We start from the raw sequence: 20362 nt of genomic DNA on the forward strand, positions 1-20362 counted from the left end.
GTGTTGCCCGATCCCACTGCCCCATCTTGCTGTCCTGCTGTCCTGCTTGATCCTACTGACCACCCTGTGTCTCAAAACTTCTCCTTCCTTAGCTTCCAGAATATGGTTCTTCCTTGGCTTTCCTACCTGGAGAGAGTGAGGAAAAGCTGCAGATTTCATCAGGGTTCCCACACAGAAGGGGTGTCAGAGGAATTAGTGACATTACCACCTCCTAGATGAGACCTGAGAGATCATTGACTTCAACCTCCTTCATTTTTTTTTTAATCAGTTTTGTCTTCTAAATACTCATCTGATAAAATAGTACATTCAAGAGTATGGCTGGCCTTTCTCTTTGCTCCAAGGCATATCTGTCCCTAAGCCACACATCCTTTCATTAAGGGGCTAGGGGTTGAGCACCTTTTCTGTCTAGGTTTGCAGAAGTCTTGACAAGTTTGCCCAAACTGCTTAAACTACCTGAGCCTCAGCTTCCTTGTCTGAAAATAGAATAGAACAATAATTACCTTGCAGTGTTTGCTCCTGCTGTGGATTAGGTAAGATAACACCTCCCAGCTCACAGTATGGGCTCAGTGAATGAGAGTTGCCTTTCATAGGTGCTATGAGAAATGGAAAATATCCAGTCCCTGTCTTGAAGAGATTTATAGTCTACTAATAGTAAAATGAGACAAGTGCAAAAAAAACCTAACGTGAATCCCTCTGTGGTAGGTATCACTATGACCCCGTGGAATGTAAAGCAGACAGGGCGGGCACTTTGGCAGAGGACCTGTAGTGTGTGTGACCCCTCAAAGGAGGTCTTGCCTGGCTGGGAGAGGGAGGAGTCAGCATTTGACCTGGCCCTGGCTGAAAATGAGTCTTGTCTGGAGAAGGATATTCCAGATAGAAGGAATAGGATGGACAAAGCTCTGGAGAGCTCAAGAGAAGGAGACAAAAATTTTAATCATGGCAAAATGGCTTCAGGAAATGTAAGCTTCAATGGGTCAGACAGCCAGAGACTCTCATGGCTTCTGGCATCTGCTTTTCCTCCTTCACAGAGGAGGCCAACAAATGTCAATTAAAAGTATTATTTTGGAATGTAGAAATCCATTGGGTGGCAGGTAAGCCTTAAAAATGTAGGTTAGCGCCAGGCACGGTGGCTCATGCCTGTAATCCGAGCATTTTGGAAGGCCTAGGTGGGCAGATCACATGAGGTGAGGAGTTCCAAACCAGCCTGGCCAACACAGTGAAACCCCGTCTCTACTAAAAATACAAAAATTAGGCAGGTATGGTGGCATGTGCCTGTAGTCCCAGCTACTTGGGAGGCCAGACAGGAGAATCACTTGAATTCAGGAGGCAGAGGTTGCAGTGAGCCAAGATCATACCACTGTACTCCAACCTGGGCGACAGAGCAAGACTCTATCCAAAAAAAAAGAGAAAAAAGTTAATATCAACCTAGGTGAAAATTTCCATTAGGAACACAGAGCAGGCCATGCTTACATTTAATTCTCCAGGCATCCAACAACTTCACATTGCTCACTTAGGAAGTTTCAGCTCTTTTTATATGAAACGTATCACAATTTTATGAATATTTTGATGTCAGGTTTAGAGATATATAAAAAAATGAAAATAAGTGCCTCCTAATACACTGTGATTCCCCAAGAGCAGAATTTGGGGCTGTGTAAGGTGAATTCTGCCAGAAGCAATGGCTCACACTTGTAATCCCAACACTTTAGGAGACCAAGGAGGAGGGCTACATGAGGCCAGGAGTTTGAAACCGGTCTGTGCAAACTTGCAAGACCCTGTCTCTACAAAAACATTAATTAGTTGGATGTGGTAGTGCATGGCTGTAGTTCCAGTTACTTGGGAAGCTGGGTTGGGAGGATTGCTTATGCCAAGGCTGCCGTGAACTATGACAGTGTCACTGCACTCCAGCCTGGGCAACAGAATAAGACCCTGGCTTAAAAAAAAAAAAAAAAAGTGAATTCTTAGATTTTCTTCATTAGCTTTTAAGTAGTAAATTAGCAGTTATGGGTAAACATGCGTAAATTTACTGAATTCTGTGGTGTCTACCCTGGAACGCCTCTGGAATTCTTCCAGCAGTGTGTGTGGTGGGGTGGGGTGGAAGGGAGCTCAGGACCTACTATCCCCTCACCAGACTGCAGGGCCAACTTCCTTTTAAATCTTTGCCTTCCACTTCTAGAATTTATGCCACATTGCCACAAAATGCTCTCTTAAAACACAAACATAACTTGTGAGCGGCTAGTATTGATCCAAAGGGGAATCTATAATAGGGAAAGAAAAAGATTTCGAGATTAGTTAGCAGAAATAAAATGAGCCAGGTTGGTAAATTTAGAAAAGGATGCACATGTAACAAGCCCTCATAAGACAGACCACCACTGGGGACCACGAGCTTGTGACTGTAGCGTAGATTGTGGAGTTGGGGGAGTCAGAAATACAGTAGGGACCAGGCACAGTGGCTCACGCCTGTAATCCCAGCACTTTGGGAGGCTGAGGCAGGCAGATCACGAGGTCAAGAGATCGAGACCATCCTGGCCAACATAGTGAAACCCTGTCTCTACTAAAAATACAAAAATTAGCCGGGTGTGGTGGCATGTGCCGGTAATCCCAGCTACTCTGGAGGCTGAGGCAGAAGAATCGCTTGAACCTGGGAGGTGGAGGTTACAGTGAGCCGAGATCTCCCCACTGCAACAAAGCAAGACTCCGTCTCAAAAAAAAAAAAAAAAAAAATAGTGGGAGTTTGGGCAATGAGGATAAGATTTCCAAAAAGGCTGATATATCCCACTGGTTCATCCCGTAGACAGGTCCAACCCCTCAGAGGACAGCGGTGTAACAAAGAGGAAAAGTGTGCACAAATGAAGCAAGCAGCCATTAGCCGTGGGTGGTATGCCTCCCAGTTAGCACCCCCTGGAGGAGGACCTAGGCAGGAGAGTGGAAAGGGATGGGTACCACCCACAAGGCTGGGCAAGGGGAAGAATCTGAAGTCCAAAGGGCTCTGGGTACAGCACACCCAGCTTCTCTGACTCTACCTGCCAGCGTTGTCCCCTGGAGGGGCCTTTGAGCTACAGCAGGTGCTCATTCCTTCTCCTGTTGCAGCCTGCTAGTTAGATCCCTGCCCTTTGCCACAACCCAGGAAGGTCGGGGCTGTCCAGAGAATACAGTCGGTACAAAGACAAAGTGACACACACTGTTGCCTGCTTAAAGTCCTCCACGGCTCCCACCCCTGCAAAATGAAGCTCAAAATCTTCCTTGAAGCCCTCTAGGTCTAAATGATTGCTGGCTTATCTCCAGCTCAGATCACCTGCCTGGCAGACCCAGTGCCGGCCACATTGGAGCCCCACGGCCACACTCCATCCTCACGCTTCTGCCGCCTGCTGTCCCAGGAGGCTCTCCATGACCATGACTTTCACTGGGAACGATTCCCTTGAACCAGCCATTCTTAAGAGTGGTTTGGGGAATCCTAGGGGTCCCTGAGACCTTTTCAGAGGATCCATGAGGTCAGAACTATTTTCATAATAACATGAATGTTTGCCTTTCATACTGTCATTCTCTTGTGAGTATATAGAGAACAAAAAGTTGATTGATCTGGTTTTAGATTCCACATTGCCACTAACCTTTAAGAAACTACGCTGTCAAGTTTTGGTGCAGTATCAAAGAACATTTACAATTATATGAAAAGGCTATTAAAATACTCTTCCTTTTTCCAACTACATATCCACGCAAGGCCATTTTCATATAATCTAACCAAAACATTTCATGACAGATTGAATGGTCAAGAAATAACAGTCCAGCTGTCTTCTATTAAGCCAGACATTCAAAAAATTTGCAAAGCTGTAAAACAGTGCCACTATTCTTTTTTTTTTTTTTTTTTTGAGACAGGGTCTTAGTCTGTCACCCAGGCCGGAGTGCAATGGCACGATCATGGCTCATTCATGTAGCCTCAGCCTCTGGGGGACAAGTGATCCTGCAGCCTAAGCATCTCAAGTAGCTGGGGACTGCAGGTGTGCACCACCACAGCCAGCTAAATTTTTTTTCCTTTCTTTTTTTTTTTTTTTTTTTTGAAACAGAGTTTTGCTCTTGTTGCCCAGGCTGGAGTGCAAGTGGTATGATTTCAGCTCCCTGCAGCCTCTGCCTCCTGGATTCAAGCAATTCTCCTGCCTCAGTTTCTGGAGTAGCTGGGATTACAGGCATGCACCACTACGCCCAGCTGATTTTTGTATTATTAGTAGAGATGGGGTTTTACCACATTGGCCAGGCTGGTCTCGAACTCCTGACCTCAGGTAATCCACCCGCCCCGGCCTTCCAAAGTGCTGGGATTACAGGTGTGAGCCACCACACCCAGCCTAATTTTTTTATTTTTTATAGAGGCAAGGTATCCCTATGTTGCCCAGACTGGTCTCAAACTCCTGGGCTCAAGTGATCCTCCCACCTCGGCCTCCCAAAGTACCGGAATGACAGACATGAGCCACTGCACCTGGCCAGGAAATATAGTTTCCTATACACATATAATTTGTTAACACATTCTGATTTTATTATTGTTATTTTTAAATTTCTGATCAAGTAGGAACCAATAGATCTAACCCACATAAACAAAAGCTCCCTTGATTGTCCTCAGGATTCTTAAAAAACAAACAAACACAAGTTCTTTGGGATCCTTAATTATTTTTGGCTGGGCACAGTGGCTCACGCCTAGAACCCCAGCATTGTGGAAGGCTGAGAGGGGAGGATCATTTGAGCCCAGGAGTTCGAGACCAGCATGGACAACATGGCGAAACCCTGTCTCTACAAAAAATACAAAAATTAGCCAGGTGTGGTGGCATGTGCCTGTAATCCCAGCTATTTGAGATGCTGAGGTTGAGGATTGCTTGAGCCCAGGAGGTCAAGGCTGCAGTGAGTCATAATCATGCCACTGCATGCCAGCCTGGGAGACAAAGTGAGACCTTGTCTTAAAATAAAATAAAATAAAAATAATTTTCAGTGTAAAAGGAAAGATCCTGAGACCAAAGCTTGAGAACCACTGCCTTATACCAAGCCTGCTCAGCAGGCAGAGTTGAGCTATGATGTAGCTATGCCTCTACTTTTGTAAACCAATTCTACCAAATTAATGATCTTTTCTCACGCCTGCCTCTTCCACTACGCTGTGCATCTCCTGATGATGTCCATGCATCTTAAACAATACCACCACCCCCCAACCAGCGTCTGGCACAGCGTGGAAATTCCAGATAAACGAATGAGGTAAGAGATAAGTCCATCTGGACAGACATGACAGGCTGCCGAGTGAACAGCCTACAGATGTTCACAGGATGGGTGGATAAACACATGCATTATTTTTTCAAACTGGCTCAGGTTGTTACTGAGACTCTGACTTGAATTTAAACATAAAAGATAAACATTTTTAAAACTCAGAAAGTTCAAATAAAAAATCAATCTAAGAAACAATTCTGCTGTTTCTACTCTGTTAAACTTTCAGGAACATACTTGCAAGCAAATAACCAGTAAAAACCCATCATGCCGGTGGATGCCATAACTACAAAAATGATTTGCCACTAAAAAATGAAGCATGGCCTGCGCCATATTCTGAACAAATAGCCAAAAAGCCAAGAGAAGCAAACATGCATAAAACACAAAGCACTGCATTATTCCAAGAATGAAGAGAAGGTCCTACCCTCGGGCAAAGGACTACCAATGAGCATGCTTTTCCGTCTTTGTTCCCCGTCAAAATAAGAACAAAAGCAGATTGCACTTGAGAAGCAGGCCACGGCTGTAGTGTTGGCCTTCTGGTTACATGACTGTCACTCCACCATTTTCATAGCCAAGCAGCCCTCTGGCATTTGCACAGCTCATGGAGTAAAAACACCCACGCCCACTTCCAATCTTTTTTTTTTTTTTCTTTTGAGATGGAGTTTCACCCTTGTTGCCCAGGCTGGAGTGCAATGGCACAATCTCAGCTCACCAAAACCTCCGCCTCCTGGGTTCAAGCGATTCTCCCGCCTCAGCCTCCTGAGTAACTGGGATTACAGGCATGCACCACCACACCCAGCTAATTTTGTATTTTTAGTACAGATGGGGTTTCTCCATGTTGATCAGGCTGGTCTTGAACTCCCCACCTCAAATGATCCACACACCTCAGCCTCCTCCCAAAGTGCTGGGATTACAGGCATGAGCCACTCCATCTGGCACCACTTCTAATCTTGGGGTGGGAAAGAGGCTGTGTCCCATCCTCCTCATTTTCCCTGACACGTTCTCTTGAAAAATAAGAAGGAATCAATGCTGGATGCAGGATTGATGCCTTTAGCAAAATGGGCTTCTAGGCAAAGGAGGATGACAGTGAATGCTGACAACCAGGGAAAGCGGGGGTGATGTGATTCTATGTGCGTGTATCAGAGGGAGGAATGGAGGGAGAGAAACTTGGAGCCCAAAAAAGCAGTGTGCTTTTCCAGGTAAGTGTGTTGTGGCTTTTCCTGAGGCCAGCCCCATCAGAAACCCAACTGCGCAGTCACTGCTGATGATCTAGAAATCAGGTATCTTGGCCAGGTGTAATGGCTCATGTCTGTAATCCTGGCACTTTGGGAGGTTGAGGCAGGTGGATCACTTGAGGCCAAGAGTTTGAGACCAGCCTGGCCAACATGGCCAAACCCCATCTCTACTAAAAATACAAAAATTAGCTGAGCATGTTGTCCTGCCCCTGTAATCCCAGCTACTCAAGAGGCTGTGGTGGGAGAATCACTTAAACCCTGGAGGAGGAGGTTGCAATGAGTCGAGTTTGTGCCACTGCACTCCAGCCTGGGAACAGAGCAAGACAGTCTCAAAGAAAAACAAACAAACAAAAAAAAAAAAGAAAGAAATCAGGCATCTTCAGGGGTGTGTGTGTGTGTGTGTGTGTGTGTGTGTGTGTGTTAACACCTTGGAATTTGTTTTTTAAAATGCTCACTTAACATACTAAACACTTCCCAGTCCTTTTCACATTTGCAAAAGTCTTGTTTACATCACTGTGGAAACAAGGACTTTCAGGAACCTGGAAGGCCTATCCCTGGGGTCCTCGTTTAGTTAGCATCAATAAAGATTCTGACCTCTGAAAACACGGTTCTTTGGGTCCCTGTGGTCCCTGATTGTAATTTCAGATGCCGCTGAGGCTACCAGGTCACCGGGTAGTTCTCTCAGTAGCCTTTGTAAGGGGTCAGATTCGAGTGGCTAGCCAAAGATACACATGTCAAATATAGTTTCAGAGAACTTCATAGAATGATAGTTATTGTAAAGCTTTCACTTACTGTGTACCTAGAATTTATGTATATTACCTCATTTATTCCTCACAGAAATGTTCCAAGGTTGGCATTAACATTCCATTTTACAGATGCTAAAACTGAGCCTCAGGAAGGTTATATCACCTATGTGTACACACCTGGAAAGTAGCAGAGACAGGACTTGAACCCAGGTCAATGACAAAACTCATTCTCTTTGCACTGCCCAGCCTTCCTATTGCCTGCACATGCCAGGCTTACCAAGGCCCTTGTTTAGAATCAGCTGATTTACGTGTATTCTGTGCGTCTTCATGACATTTCCTTTCTCTAGGAAACGTGGTCACTGGATCAGATGAATTGACCCCTGGCATTTTCCATTCCAATAACTTGATTCAGCTCACAATGTCGCACCACTCTTCTGGGCCAGCTCTTTCTTCCCTGCTGCTAGGCAGGGAAGCATTAACAGATCTAGCTGGGCAAACCCAATAAAAAATTTTCATAACACCTTTGCCCAGATAGGTCCAACAAGGATATTTTCAGATGAGAAATCTTGCCCTGAATATTGGAGAAAAGTCATGAGTCTCAGATTCGATTGAAGGCTTCAAAAAAAGTTTATTTTGAAAGCCCATGTGCATCCTCAACTCTGGATGCATTCACCGCCAGTGAGGACCCCAGGCCCAGCACCGCCAGTGAGGACCCAGGGAAAGGAGAGCTTCTCCAACAGTCACCAATCCCTGTCCCTGAGCCCTCCCCTAGCCACCCCCGCCTGCCCACTTCTGGGGGTGGGCGCCGTCACTCACCCAGAAGGGCCGTCTGCGGGTGGGTCCGAGCGTGTCTGCCTCTAGCGACGGACCTCCCACGTGACCGCTCCCTGGCCTCGGCAGGGAGGAGGAGGATTTGTCCGAGGATCAGCAGAAAGCAGCCTGCGAGCATCTTTTCCATTTTCAAGACGAGCAAGAGGGGCAAGGCTGTGACAAACACAACACGAGAAGGGGGCAGGGTGAGATTTCTGGGTCTCCCTGGACTCCAGGAGCTGCAGGCCCGCTGCCCCGCCTTTTCAGAGTTCAGACAGGCCACTTGTACTCAGAATGCCATTTGTGTGTTTGGCCTTTGAGAGCTTCAGCAGCCCCCGTTGGTTGGCTCTTCTTGGACACTCTGAACAGGGCATGCATAGTTGGAATTTTTCATCCCTTTAATCACTATAAGACTGAAAGGAAAACTTAAGAAAAATCTGTCCTGAAATTTCTTATCAGTTAAGTTCATTATCAATTACTCATAGTCACATTTTACATTTTGGATTTGAACAAGAAAAAACTATTCTATATCTGAGAGTTCCAAGTAACAATATTCGTTCAAGTCTAATAATAGCAGATGGCATCATTTAGTTTATATAAATTATATACATAAAATTCATGGCTGGGTGTGGTGGCTCACACCTGTAATCCCAGCACTTGAGGAGGCTGAGGCGGGCAGATCACGAAGTCAGGAGTTTGAGACCAGCCTGGCCAACATGGTGAAACCCTATCTCTACTAAAAATACAAAAATTAGCTGGGCATGGTGGTGCACAACTGAAGTCCCAGCTACTTGGGAGGCTGAGGCAGGAGAATCACTTCAACCCGGGAGGCGGAGGTTGCAGTGAGCTGAGATTGCCCCACTGTACTTCAGCCTGAATGACAGAGCAAGACTGTCTCAAAAAAAAAAAAAAAATGTGTAGTTGACATAAAGTAGCCTCACATAGCCAGCCTCCCTGCCTCCCTGCCTCCCACATATATTTATTACAAGTGTTGGCACTGTGGTTATGGACTGGGACTCTGGTACTAGACTGAGGCCATGTGCCAGGCTCTATTCGAAATTCTTTACCTATAGTAACTTGCTCGACTACCTAATATTATTCCCTCATTCTCATAAGGCTCAGGAAGTTTCAGTGACCTGCCCAAGGTCACACACAGTTAGCAAGTGTCAGAGCCAGATTTCAAATGCAGGGTCAAGGCTGGGTGCCATGGCTCATGTCTGTAATCCTAGTGCTGTGGGAGGCCTAGACAGGAGGATTGCTTGATGCCAGGAGTTTGAAACCAGCCTGGTCCACGTAGCAAGGCCCTGTTTCTACCAAAAAAAAAAAAAAAAAAAAAGGTTAATTTATTTAAAAAGTTAAAAAAAAGGCCAGGCATGGTGATTTACACCTGTAATCCCAGCACTTTGGGAGGCCAAGGTGGGCAGATCACTTGAGGCCAAGAGTTTGAGACCAGCCTGGTCAACATGGAGAAACCCCATCTCTACTAAAAATACAAAAATTAGCCGGGTGTAGGTGGCTCACGCCTGCAGTCCCACCTACTTAGGAGGCTGAGCCACAAGAATTTCTTGAACCCAGGAGGCAGAGTCTGCAATGAGCAGAGATTGTACAACTACTCTGGGTGACAGAGAGAGACTCTGTCTCAACAAAACAAACAAACAAACAAACAAAAAAGTAAAAATTCAAACCCAGGACTAGCAGGTCAATTTTCCAATGCATTGATTAGTGGAAAACTCAATCATCTGAAAGGAAAATCCCCATAAATCAAGTCATGGAAAGCCATAGTTGTTTCCCTGTCAGAGGCAGGGACAGGGCAGGGGTGGGGCAGGGACCATGTTTCAAAGCTTATTAAAAAAACCTCCCTATTTCAGCGAGCTATTTGTTCAGCAAATTGCTTCCAGGAATTGACCTGGAAATGGACCTGGGGTTATCAACCTTCAGAGTCCAGTTTTTCACAGTTGCTGTATTGAACTAGCTCACTATTTTTCATATAATCTTACTATATGTTAAGATTATATGAAAAATAGCGAATGTTTATTCAGCATCTCCTATGTACCAGGCACTGGGCCAAATGCCTTCAATGTATGAAGTGATTTAATTCATAGGGTAACTCAGAGAAGTAACTTGCCCGAGGTTACATTGCTCATAAGAGGTAAAGTTCCAGAACCCACTAGCTCAGCAGTCCCCAATCTTTTTGGCACCAGGGACCGATTTCATGGAAGATAATTTTTTTTTTCTTTTCTTTTTTTTGAGACAGAGTCTCACTCTGTCGCCCAGACTGGAGTGCAGTGGCGAGATCTCGGCTCACTGAATCTTTGCCTCCTGGGTTCAAGTGATTCTCCTGCTTCAGCCTCTCTGGTAGCTGGGATTACAGGTGCCCACCATCATGCCTAATTTTTGTATTTTTAGTAGAGACAGCGTTTCACCATGTTGGTCAGGCTGGTCTTGAATGCCTATCCTTGTGATCCGCCCACCTCGGCCTCCCAAAGGGCTGGGATTACAGGCGTGAGCCACCACCCAGCAGACAATTTTTCCACAGACCCGGCTGTGGGGGGTGGTTTCGGGATGATTCAAGCGCATTACATTTATTGCGCACTTTATTTCTATTATTATTATACTGCAATAGATAATGAAATAATTATCCAGTTCACCATAATGTAGGAATCAGTGGGAGCCCTGAGCTTGTTTTCCTGCAACTAGATGGTCTCATCTCGGGGTGACAGGAGACAGTGACAGATATCATCAGGCATTAGATTCTCACAGGGAGTATGCAGTTCAGAGTAGGGTTCACATTCCTTTGAGAATTTAATGCCTTAATTTGTGCAGCAGCAATTAAAGAAAAAAAAGAATCTAATGGATCTCATGGTGCTGCTGATCTGACATGAGGCAGAGCCCAGGCGGTAATGCAGGCGATGGGGAGCAGCTGTAAATACAGATGAAGCTGAGCTGGCCCACTGCTCACCTCCTACTGTGCGGTCTGGTTCCTAACAGAACACGGACCAATTCCATGGGGTTGGGGATCCCTACACTAGTTCATTACAAACAAATAACTACTTTCCTCACGCCCCCCCTTTTTTTTGAGATGTAGTCTCGCACTGCAGCCCAGGCTACAGTGCAGTGGCACGATCTCTGCTAACTTTGCAACCTCCGCCTCCCAGGTGCAAACAATTCTTCCACCTCAGCCTCCTGAGTAGCTGGGATGACAGGCACCCGCCACCACACCCAGCTAATTTTTGCATTTCTAGTAGAGATGGGCTTTCAGTATGTTGACCAGGCTGGTCTCGAACTTCTGACCTCATGATCTGCCTGCCTCCGCTTCCCAAAGTGCTGGGATTACAGGCGTGAACCACTGTGCCCTGCTCACCCCGCTTTTTAAACCATTTAATCTCTCTTTTTTTTTTTTTTTTTGAGTCAGGGTCCCACTCTCATCCAGGCTAGAATGGAGTGGTGTGATCATGGTTCACTGCAGCCTCAACCTCCCAGGCTTGAGTGATCCCCCCACTTCAGCCTCCCAAGTAGCTGGGACTACAGGCATAAGCCAACACACCCAGCCTATTTAAACTCTTTACTAATTAGATTGGTCCCTTTTCATAGCTTTAACTCTGAGATTCCTTCTGAACAAAGGAAGAAAACTTAAAACATCTTGCCTCTTTCTCAAATCCTGAACTTACTATTTACTTTCAAGCTGCCTTGCTATTTAACATCTTGGGGTTTTTTTTAGGGGTTGGGGGACAGGGTCTCACTCTGTCACCTAGGCTGGAGTGCAGTGGCACAATATCTCACTGCCTCTTGGAACTCCTGAACTCCAGTGATCCTCCCACCTAAGCCTCTGAGTAGCTGGGACTTCAGGTGTACGCCGTCCTCACCTTATTTTACAAAACACTATTCAGTGTGTTGCATCATTTATACGTGATTTATTATTTTATTGCTATTCCCGTTTCTCCAAACTGAGCAGATAAAAAGTCAGGCTTATTTGTTTCAAAATGTATACAACATGCTCTCAAGGCCCATTTGCACTTAAACACTTGGAATATGATGTGGTGTGTGATTATTTCCAAAAAACATGCCCCGTTGCATGTGGTTTGGGTTTACTGGGGATTTCAAGAAATGTTTGTACTTTCAAGTCACCGTTGCTAACCGAAAGGCAATGAGGATAGCTGAAGAGTGAGGATTTAAAAATAAAGCAGTGCTCGATTCGGCAGTACATCTACTAAAATTGGAACGATACAGAGAAAAATAAAGCAAAATAATGCTAGCTGTCTAAACCTGAGAAGGTTGCTTACCCTCTCTTGACCTCAGTTTCCTTATCTTTAAAATGGAGATAACAGTAGACGTAATTGTTATATTGAATAAATAGGTTCGTATTTAGATGCATTTAAAGCACTTCGAACACTGCCTGGCATATAGTAAGTGCTGAAGAAGCATTAGCTATTTGTTGTTGTCGTCGTCGTTATTATTTGGAGACAGAGACTCACTCGTTGCCCAGGCTGGAGTACAGTGGCACAATCTCGGCTCACTGCAACCTCTGCCTCTCAGGTTCAAGCAATTCTCATGCCTCAGCCTCCCCAGTAAATAGAACTACAGGTGTGCTACACCATGCCCAACTAATTTTTTGTATTTTAGTAGAGGCACGGCTTCATCATGTTGCCCAGGCTAGTCTTGAACTCCTCGCCCACCTCGACCTCCCAAAGTGCTAGGATTACAGGCATGAGCCACTACACTCAGCCTGTTCTTGCTGTTATGATTATTGGTATTATTCTGTAATCAAACCAATTAATAGTATATTCTGTTGGCCAGGCACAGTGGCCCACACCTGTAATCCTGGAACTTTGGGAGGCCAAGGAGGGCAGATTACTTGAGGTCAGGAGTTTGAGACCAGCCTGGGCAACATGGCAAAACCCAATCTCTATAAAAAATACAAAAATTAGCTGAACAGGGTGGGACACACCTGCAGTTCCAGCTACTTGGGAGGCTGAGACTGGAAGACTGCTTTGATCCCGAGAGGTCGAGGGTGCAGTGAGCCATGATGATGCCACTGCACTCCAGCCTAGGCAACAGAATGAGGCTGTGTCTCCAAACAAACAAACAAACAAAATGCAATAGCATCACAAGTCACAGACTAGTAGAAAATATTTGTAAAATATGTATCTGATCCATTATTTCTATTCAGACTATATAAACGCTTTTTTTTTTTTTTTTGAGATGGAGTCTTGCCCTGTCACCCAGGCTGGAGTGCAGTGGTTTAATTTTGGCTCACTGCAACCTCCACCTCCTGGGTTCAAGTGATTCTCCTGCCTCAGCCTGCTGAGTAGCTGGAAGTACAGGTGTGCACTAGCACATCTGGCTAATTTTTGTATTTTTAGTAGAGATGGAGTTTCACTATGTTGGCCAGGCTGGTCTAGAACTACTGACATCAGGTGATTCACCCGCCTTGGCCTCCCAGAGTGCTAGGATTACAGGTGTGAGCCACCTTGCCCAGCTAGGACTATATAAACTCTTATCACTCAAGAAGAGGACAAACAACCCACTTCAGAATGCGCAAGAGATTTGAACAGTCACATTACCAAAGAAGATATCTGGATGACAAATAAACATACGAAAAGATGTTCAACATCTTTAGTCATTAGAAAAATACAAATTAAAAGCACAATAAGAAGATGCCACAACAAATCCACTAGAATAAATAAAATTAAGAGTATAATAGTGACCTGGGAATATGAAAAAATTATTTTAAAAAATTTTAGTGGCTCAAACCTGTAATCCCAGCACTTTGGGAGGCCGAGGCGGGTGGATCACGAGGTCAAGAGATCGAGACCATCCTGGTCAACACAGTGAAACCCCATCTCTACTAAAAATACAAAAAACATTAGCTGGGCATGGTGGTGCGTGCCTGTAATCCCAGCTACTCAGGAGGTTGAGGCAGGAGAATTGCCTGAGCCCAGGAGGCAGAGGTTGCGGTGAGCCGAGATCACGCCATTGCACTCCAGCCTGGGTAACAAGAGCGAAACTCCGTCTCAAAAAAAAAAAAAAAATTTTAAAGACTGATGTAACCAAGTGTTGGTGAGGATGTGAAGAAACTGGAACCTTAGCTGGGCACAGTGGCACATACTCAGAATCCCAGAACTTTCAGAGGTCAAGTGATCCCTTGAGCCCAGGAGTTTGAGACCAGCCTGGGCAGCACGGCAAAATCCCATTGCTACAAAAAATACAAAAATTACCCAGGCATGGTGGCACAAAGGAAGAAAACTTAGAACAGCTACTTGGGGGCAGGGCTGAGGTGGGAGAATCACTTGAGCCCAGGAGGCTGAAGCTGTAATGAGCCAGGATCGCCGCCACTGCACGCCAGCCTGGGTGACAGAGCAAAACCCTGCCTCAAAAAAAAGAAAATCTTACAGTGACTTGAAAACTAACATGAACTCTTCTAAGATTCCTTTAAGTAGGAATAATTTTAATATAAAATATTTTTAAAGAAAGTAAATTAAAAATAATAAATTTTAAAAAGGAATTATGATATTAGTTGTGGGCTTGTAAAAAAGATAAATAGCCTGGGTGTAGTGGCACATGTCTGTAATCCCAGCACTTTGGGAGGCCGAGGAGGGCAGATTACTTGAGGTCGGGGGTTCGAGAGCAGCCTGACCAACATGGAGAAACCCCATGTCTACTAAAAATACAAAACTAGCAAAACTCCATCTCAAAAATTTAAAAAAGGGTAAATAATAATGGCTGGGCATAGTGGCTCACGCCTGTAATCTCAGTACTTTGGGAGGCTGAGGTGGGTGGATCACCTGAGGTCAGGAGTTTAAGACCAGCCCGGCCAACATTGCAAAACCCTGTCTCTACAAAAAATACAAAAAAATAACCAGGCATGGTGGCACATGCCTGTAATCCCAGCTACTCGGGAGGCTGAGGCAGGATAATTGCTTGAACCTGGGAGGTGCAGGCTGTAGTGAGCCGAGATTGTGCCATTGCCCTCCAGCCTGGGTGACAGAGTGAGACTCTGTCTCAAAATAAATAAATAAATAAAATAAAATAAAAGATAAATAATAAGAAATGGGGAAAAGGATACAATATAGATACCAACATAAAATCAGTATGGCAATATTAATACCAGACAAGATAGATTTTTTTTTTTTTTTTTTTTTTTTTAGAGAGAAAAAATTTTACTCTTTTTACCCAGGCTGGAGTGCAATGGCGCGATCTCGGCTCACCGCAACCTCTGCCTCCTGGGTTCAGGCAATTCTCCCGCCTCAGCCTCCTGAGTAGCTGGGATTACAGGCACGTGCCACCATGCCCAGCTGATTTTTTGTAGTTTTTAGTAGAGACGGGGTTTCACTGTGTTGACCAGGATGGTCTCGATCTCTTGACCTCGTGATCCACCCGCCTCGGCCTCCCAAAGTGCTGGGATCACAGGCTTGAGCCACCGCGCCCGGCCAAGATAGATTTTTTTCCTAAAAACGGCAATGGCAATGAAACAAGAAAAAATTAAATCAGTGCATGTATCCATCTCAATGGTTGTTTCTTAGTTTGGCATTTACAGCTGTCAGCATTTGAAGATCAGGACCCATTTCTAACTGGAAAACGGAATGGTTTGAGAACGGTCCCTTTCGTGTATGGGCATCTAGGAAGAATTGCTGTGCTGAGAAATAGAAGTTAATTCAATCTGAACAGATTCCATGAAGCATTTGGGAACATGGAAAGAATATTTTAAAATAATACAACAGCTTTGACTTTTGTTTCAGCAATTTTTCTCTTCTCGATGGGACAATGAGTCTTTTCATTTAACTTTACCAAGCGGGTAGGGGAAGAGAGAGAAGGAGATTGTTCTGTCTCAGCTACGGGTTCTTCTAAGCATCACTGTTGCAGTAAACCAACAGGCGAGAATTCCCTCCAGAGCCAGAACTGTATGCTGTGGGCCTTGAGACGAGAGGCCTGGTTCTGCACACCTATGTGACCTCACCTAGGTGACAACTCTCTGGGCTTTCACTAGTCATCCATAGAATGAGAGGCATGGCCTGGAAGCCAAGTTTCTCAGCCTAAACCAGACCATTGGCAAGATCCTGCCATCCCAAAGAAGGTGGCAAGATCCCCCGTCCAGTGGTAACCCCACCTGGAGACAAGAAGGGAAAGGAGGCCGGACACTAACATTTGTTAAGTGCCTGTGATGGGCCAGCCAGTGAACTGGGCAGTTTGGACAGCACCATCTCATTTGATCCCCACAATCATTCTGTGAGGCAGATGAGTTTCAAATTTTGTGGATGGAACGCTAAGATTTACAGGTGGAAAGACTTGTCCCAAGACCTCAGAGCTCATTAACTGGCAGAGCCAGGGTTCTACCCTGGCCCCTCTCAGGCAGTCAGTCCACTTAAGAAAAAGAGATTTTCAGGCCGGGCATGTTGGCTCATGCCTGTAATCCCAGCACTTTGGGAGGCCAAGAACGGTGGATCACTTGAGGTCAGGAGTTTGAGATCAGTCTAGACAACATGGTGAAATCCCATCTCTACTAAACATACAAAAATTAGCTGGCTGTGGTGGTGTATGCTTATAATCCCAGCTACTTGGGAGACTGAGGCAGAAGAATCATTTGAACCTGGGAGGCAGGGGCTGCAATGAGCTGAGATCGAGCCATTGCACTCCAGCCTGGGTGACAATGCGAGACTCGGTCTCAAAAAAAGTTTTCCTAATGAAAAGTTCTTAGACATCAGGCTCAATAGTTTTGCCCAAGACCTCTCTGTCAGCATAACCAGGTACACCAACTGTTCTATGTGTTTACAGAGAATCATGCAATACTGGAGCTGCGTGAATCTCAGGCTGTACCTTCCTGTCTCCTGCCTAACGCTGGAATCCCCAGCAAATGGGAAACCAATCTGTGGGTGGGATGCAAGGCCATCCAGGATCTGCAGGCAGCTCTAAATGTTAGACTTCAGTTCTCCTCGATATTGACCTGATGCTGCTCTTTGTAACTTCCAACCCGTGGTGCAGGCCTGCTTGCCAACTCAGCCTGTCCAGACACAAAGTCATCTTTTCCTCATATCCTTTCATGGTTATGCTAATCCCATCCGCCCAGCCATCCAGACCAGAAACCTGGAGCCAGCCTCCACATGTCCTCTGCATCCTCATCACATTTGTGAGTAGATGAATTCTGGTGTTCCCACCTCTGCACGGCTGCCCTGTCCAGGCCTCCTGATGGTTCCCACTGCTGCAGCAAATGTTCGACCCTTATCCCTTCTCAACCAGACTCCAAGGAGCCTCAGAACTGCCCTCCCTGCCTTGGTCCCTCATCTACTGGCCCTTCCCTTGTTGTTTTGAATCTGTCTGTGGCCTCACTGTGCAGTGCTAACATTCAAGGCTCTCCGACCACTGCCCGCCTCTCTGACCATGGCGGCCTCCACATCCAGCCCAGCCTCCCCATTAGGGCTTGAAGAACTCAGACTCTTGTCATAGTGGGGTGCCTCCATCCATGCTGGTCCCTCGGCCTGAAATATCTACATTCTACATTCATCGAAATTGCATTCAGTCCTCAAGCCTCGGCTCACATGTCACTCATGCTATAAATATTCTCTCACTTTGCCAATGGGAATTGACTGCTTCATACACTCCTGACAATGGGTTTTGTTGTCTGCTGCAGCACACACCTTGTCACCTCTATTTGCTCCTTGTGCTAGGTACCAAATTGTGTGAATAATTTTTTTTAATTATTAAATCAGCTGGGTGCTGTGGTTCACGCGTGTAATCCCAGCACTTTGGGGGGCCGAGGCAGGTGGATCTCCTGAGGTCCAGAGTTCAAGACCAGCCTGACCAACATGGAGAAACCCTGTCTGTACTAAAAATACAAAATTAACTGGGCATGATTGTGCATTCCTGTAATCCCAACTACTTGGGAGGTTGAAGCAGGAGAATCGCTTGAACCGAGGAAGCAGAGGGTGCGGTGAGCCAAGATAGTGCCATTGCAGTCCAGCCTGGGCAACAAGAGCAAAACTCCATCTCAAAAAAAAAACATTATTCCTCTGAAATCTAGGTGGAAATAATTTTTTAAAAAAATTATTAATTTGAACAAACATATTTATTGATCTTTCATTAACTGATAAAATATTTAGTTGAAGCAACTGGCCCTGGTTCTGCATCCAACAAGTACCAAAATCAAGCCCATGTCTTCCTCTACGTACTGTGTTTGCCTGAATGTAGGGAACTGTAATAGGAGAATAATATCTTCCTTATTTATTTTTTTTTTTTCTCTTTTGAGATGGAGTTTTGCTCTTGTTGCCTAGGCTGGAGTGCAGTGGCGTGATCTTGACTCACTGCAACCTCAACCTCCCGGGTTCAAGCGATTCTCCTGCCTCAGCCTCCCGAGTAGCTGGGATTACAGGCGCCTACCATCACGCTCAGCTAATTTTTTGCATTTTTAGTAAAGATGGGGTTTCATCACGTAGGCCAGCTGTTCTCGAACTCCTGACTGTAGGTGATCCATCCACCTTAGTCTCCCAAAGTGCTGGGATTACAGGTGTGAGCCACTAAGCCTGGTCTTCTTCTTCCTTTTTTTTTTTTTTTGAGACAGAGTCTCACTCTGTCACCCAGGCTGGAGTGCAGTGGCACGATCTCAGCTCACTGCAACCTCTGTGTTCAAGCGATTATTCTGCCTCAGCCTCCCGAGAAGCTGGGACTAAACACCACCATGCCTGGCTAATTTTTGTATTTTTAGTATAGATGGGGTTTCACCATATTGGCCTGGCTGGTTTCGAACTCCTGACCTTGTGATCTGCTCACCTCAACCTCCCAAAGTGCTGGGATTACAGGCGTGAGCCACCACGCCCAGCTCTTTTTACAGAATCTTGCTCTGTTGCCCATGTTTGCAGTGCAGTTGCACAATAATGGCTCCTTGCAGCCTTGATGCACAATAATAACTCATTGCAGCCTTGTCCTCCCAGGTTCAAGCCACCCTCCTGCCTCAGCCCGCCCCCATAACTGAGACTGCAGGCCAGCACCATCACATTTTTGTATTTTTTTTTTGTAGAGATGGAGTTTCCCCATGTTGTCCAGCTGGTCGCAAGCTCCTAGGTTCAATGATCCTCCAGCCTTGGCCTCCCAAGTGCTGGGATTACAGGTATGAGCCACAGTGCCTGGCTCCCATCTTCCTGATTAGAAGGCTTCACATAGAATTTCTTGGTCAACTTGAATATTTTAAAGGATATAGATGAAATATCAAATATCTACTTATAATAATGTATCAATTTAGTCACAAATACATATTTAAAACACTTTAAGTTATAAAATAATGTGTTAACTTAGAAAAGTTGCTTTTTTCATTTTATAAATATTCCATAAAACAATGTCTTCAACTGCCTTACCTGACTCTCTAACATCAATTTTGTTGTTGTTGTTGTTGGGAGTTTTGCTCTTGTTGCCCAGGCTAAAGTGCAATGGCATGATCTCAGCTTACTGCAGCCTCTGCCTCCTGGGTTCAAGCAATTCTCCTTTCTCAGCCTCCAGAATAGCACCCACCACAACTCCCAGCTAATTTTGTATTTTTAGTAGAGATGGGGTTTCATCATGTTGCTCAGGCTGGTCTCAAACTGCTGACCTCAATTGATCCACCCACTAATTTTGGTCAATTGATTTCTATAAGTATTCCAAGTTAGCACTGATTGAGGTCATTTCATGCTAATATGTCTCCTCCTAACAGTACTTTGTTCAAAATATTTGACAGGACTCCCTATACTTGGAGAGACTTTGCTGAAATTCAAATAAAAGGCAATTTCCTCTTTTTCAATAAATACTTTTTTTGGGAAAACTCCTTATCTTCTATTTCAGTATCCACGGTCATTCCTCCCACATCTTTTTTCCCTCCCATCTAACCAAGCACTGAGCGTGGTTTTTGCCTGTGATGTCTCTCATGTCCCCATTCCCTTTCCATCCCTACCACGATCATAGCCCTAGTCCTGGCCATTATGCACATCAGAGAGACTGCAGAGGTATTGGCAGACACTGCTAGTTGTTTTCCATGCCTTCCTTGTCCTTCTGCTTTTGCAATAGAACCCTCACTTGGCAACTGGACAGGTGATGGATGGATGGGCTGAAATAAAGACAAGTTCTCGTCCTCCCCTCTTCCCTACGAGGTGACTAACTGCTGGCAGGATGGAAGTGGATGTGGCATGTGCAACTTCTGAAACATGTCCTTAAAAGGGAGGATGGTAGCACTCCCCCATTCTTTTTTCCTTCCTAATGCCTGGAGGAAGGATGTCCTGGCTGGAGACCCAGCAGTCATCCCGAAATCCTGGGTGAGACTGCATGGAAAGCTATACGAGCTAAAAGCAACCAGGCACAGAGTGTGGGGCCTTTACCCCACAC

At 45.4% G+C, this 20362-nt stretch overlaps 1 protein-coding gene across 5 annotated transcripts in view; it reads right to left on the reverse strand.

Annotated features, from left to right (window-relative positions):
* Window positions 1–20362, reverse strand: part of MATN2 (matrilin 2) — a 179932-nt gene that overhangs the window by 153043 nt on the left and 6527 nt on the right. For all 5 annotated transcript variants that reach the window (XM_032248352.1, XM_032248375.1, XM_032248368.1 and 2 more), the window contains exon 2: window positions 8030–8197. In XM_032248352.1, the coding sequence (XP_032104243.1) occupies window positions 8030–8171 (142 nt within the window). In that variant the 5' untranslated portion in view covers window positions 8172–8197. The remainder of the gene's footprint in view (window positions 1–8029; window positions 8198–20362) is intronic.

The sequence above is a fragment of the Sapajus apella genome, unplaced genomic scaffold, assembly GCF_009761245.1.
Source record: "Sapajus apella isolate SASKATOON/1434 unplaced genomic scaffold, GSC_monkey_1.0 scaffold3, whole genome shotgun sequence".
NCBI classification, from domain to species: Eukaryota; Metazoa; Chordata; class Mammalia; order Primates; family Cebidae; genus Sapajus; species Sapajus apella.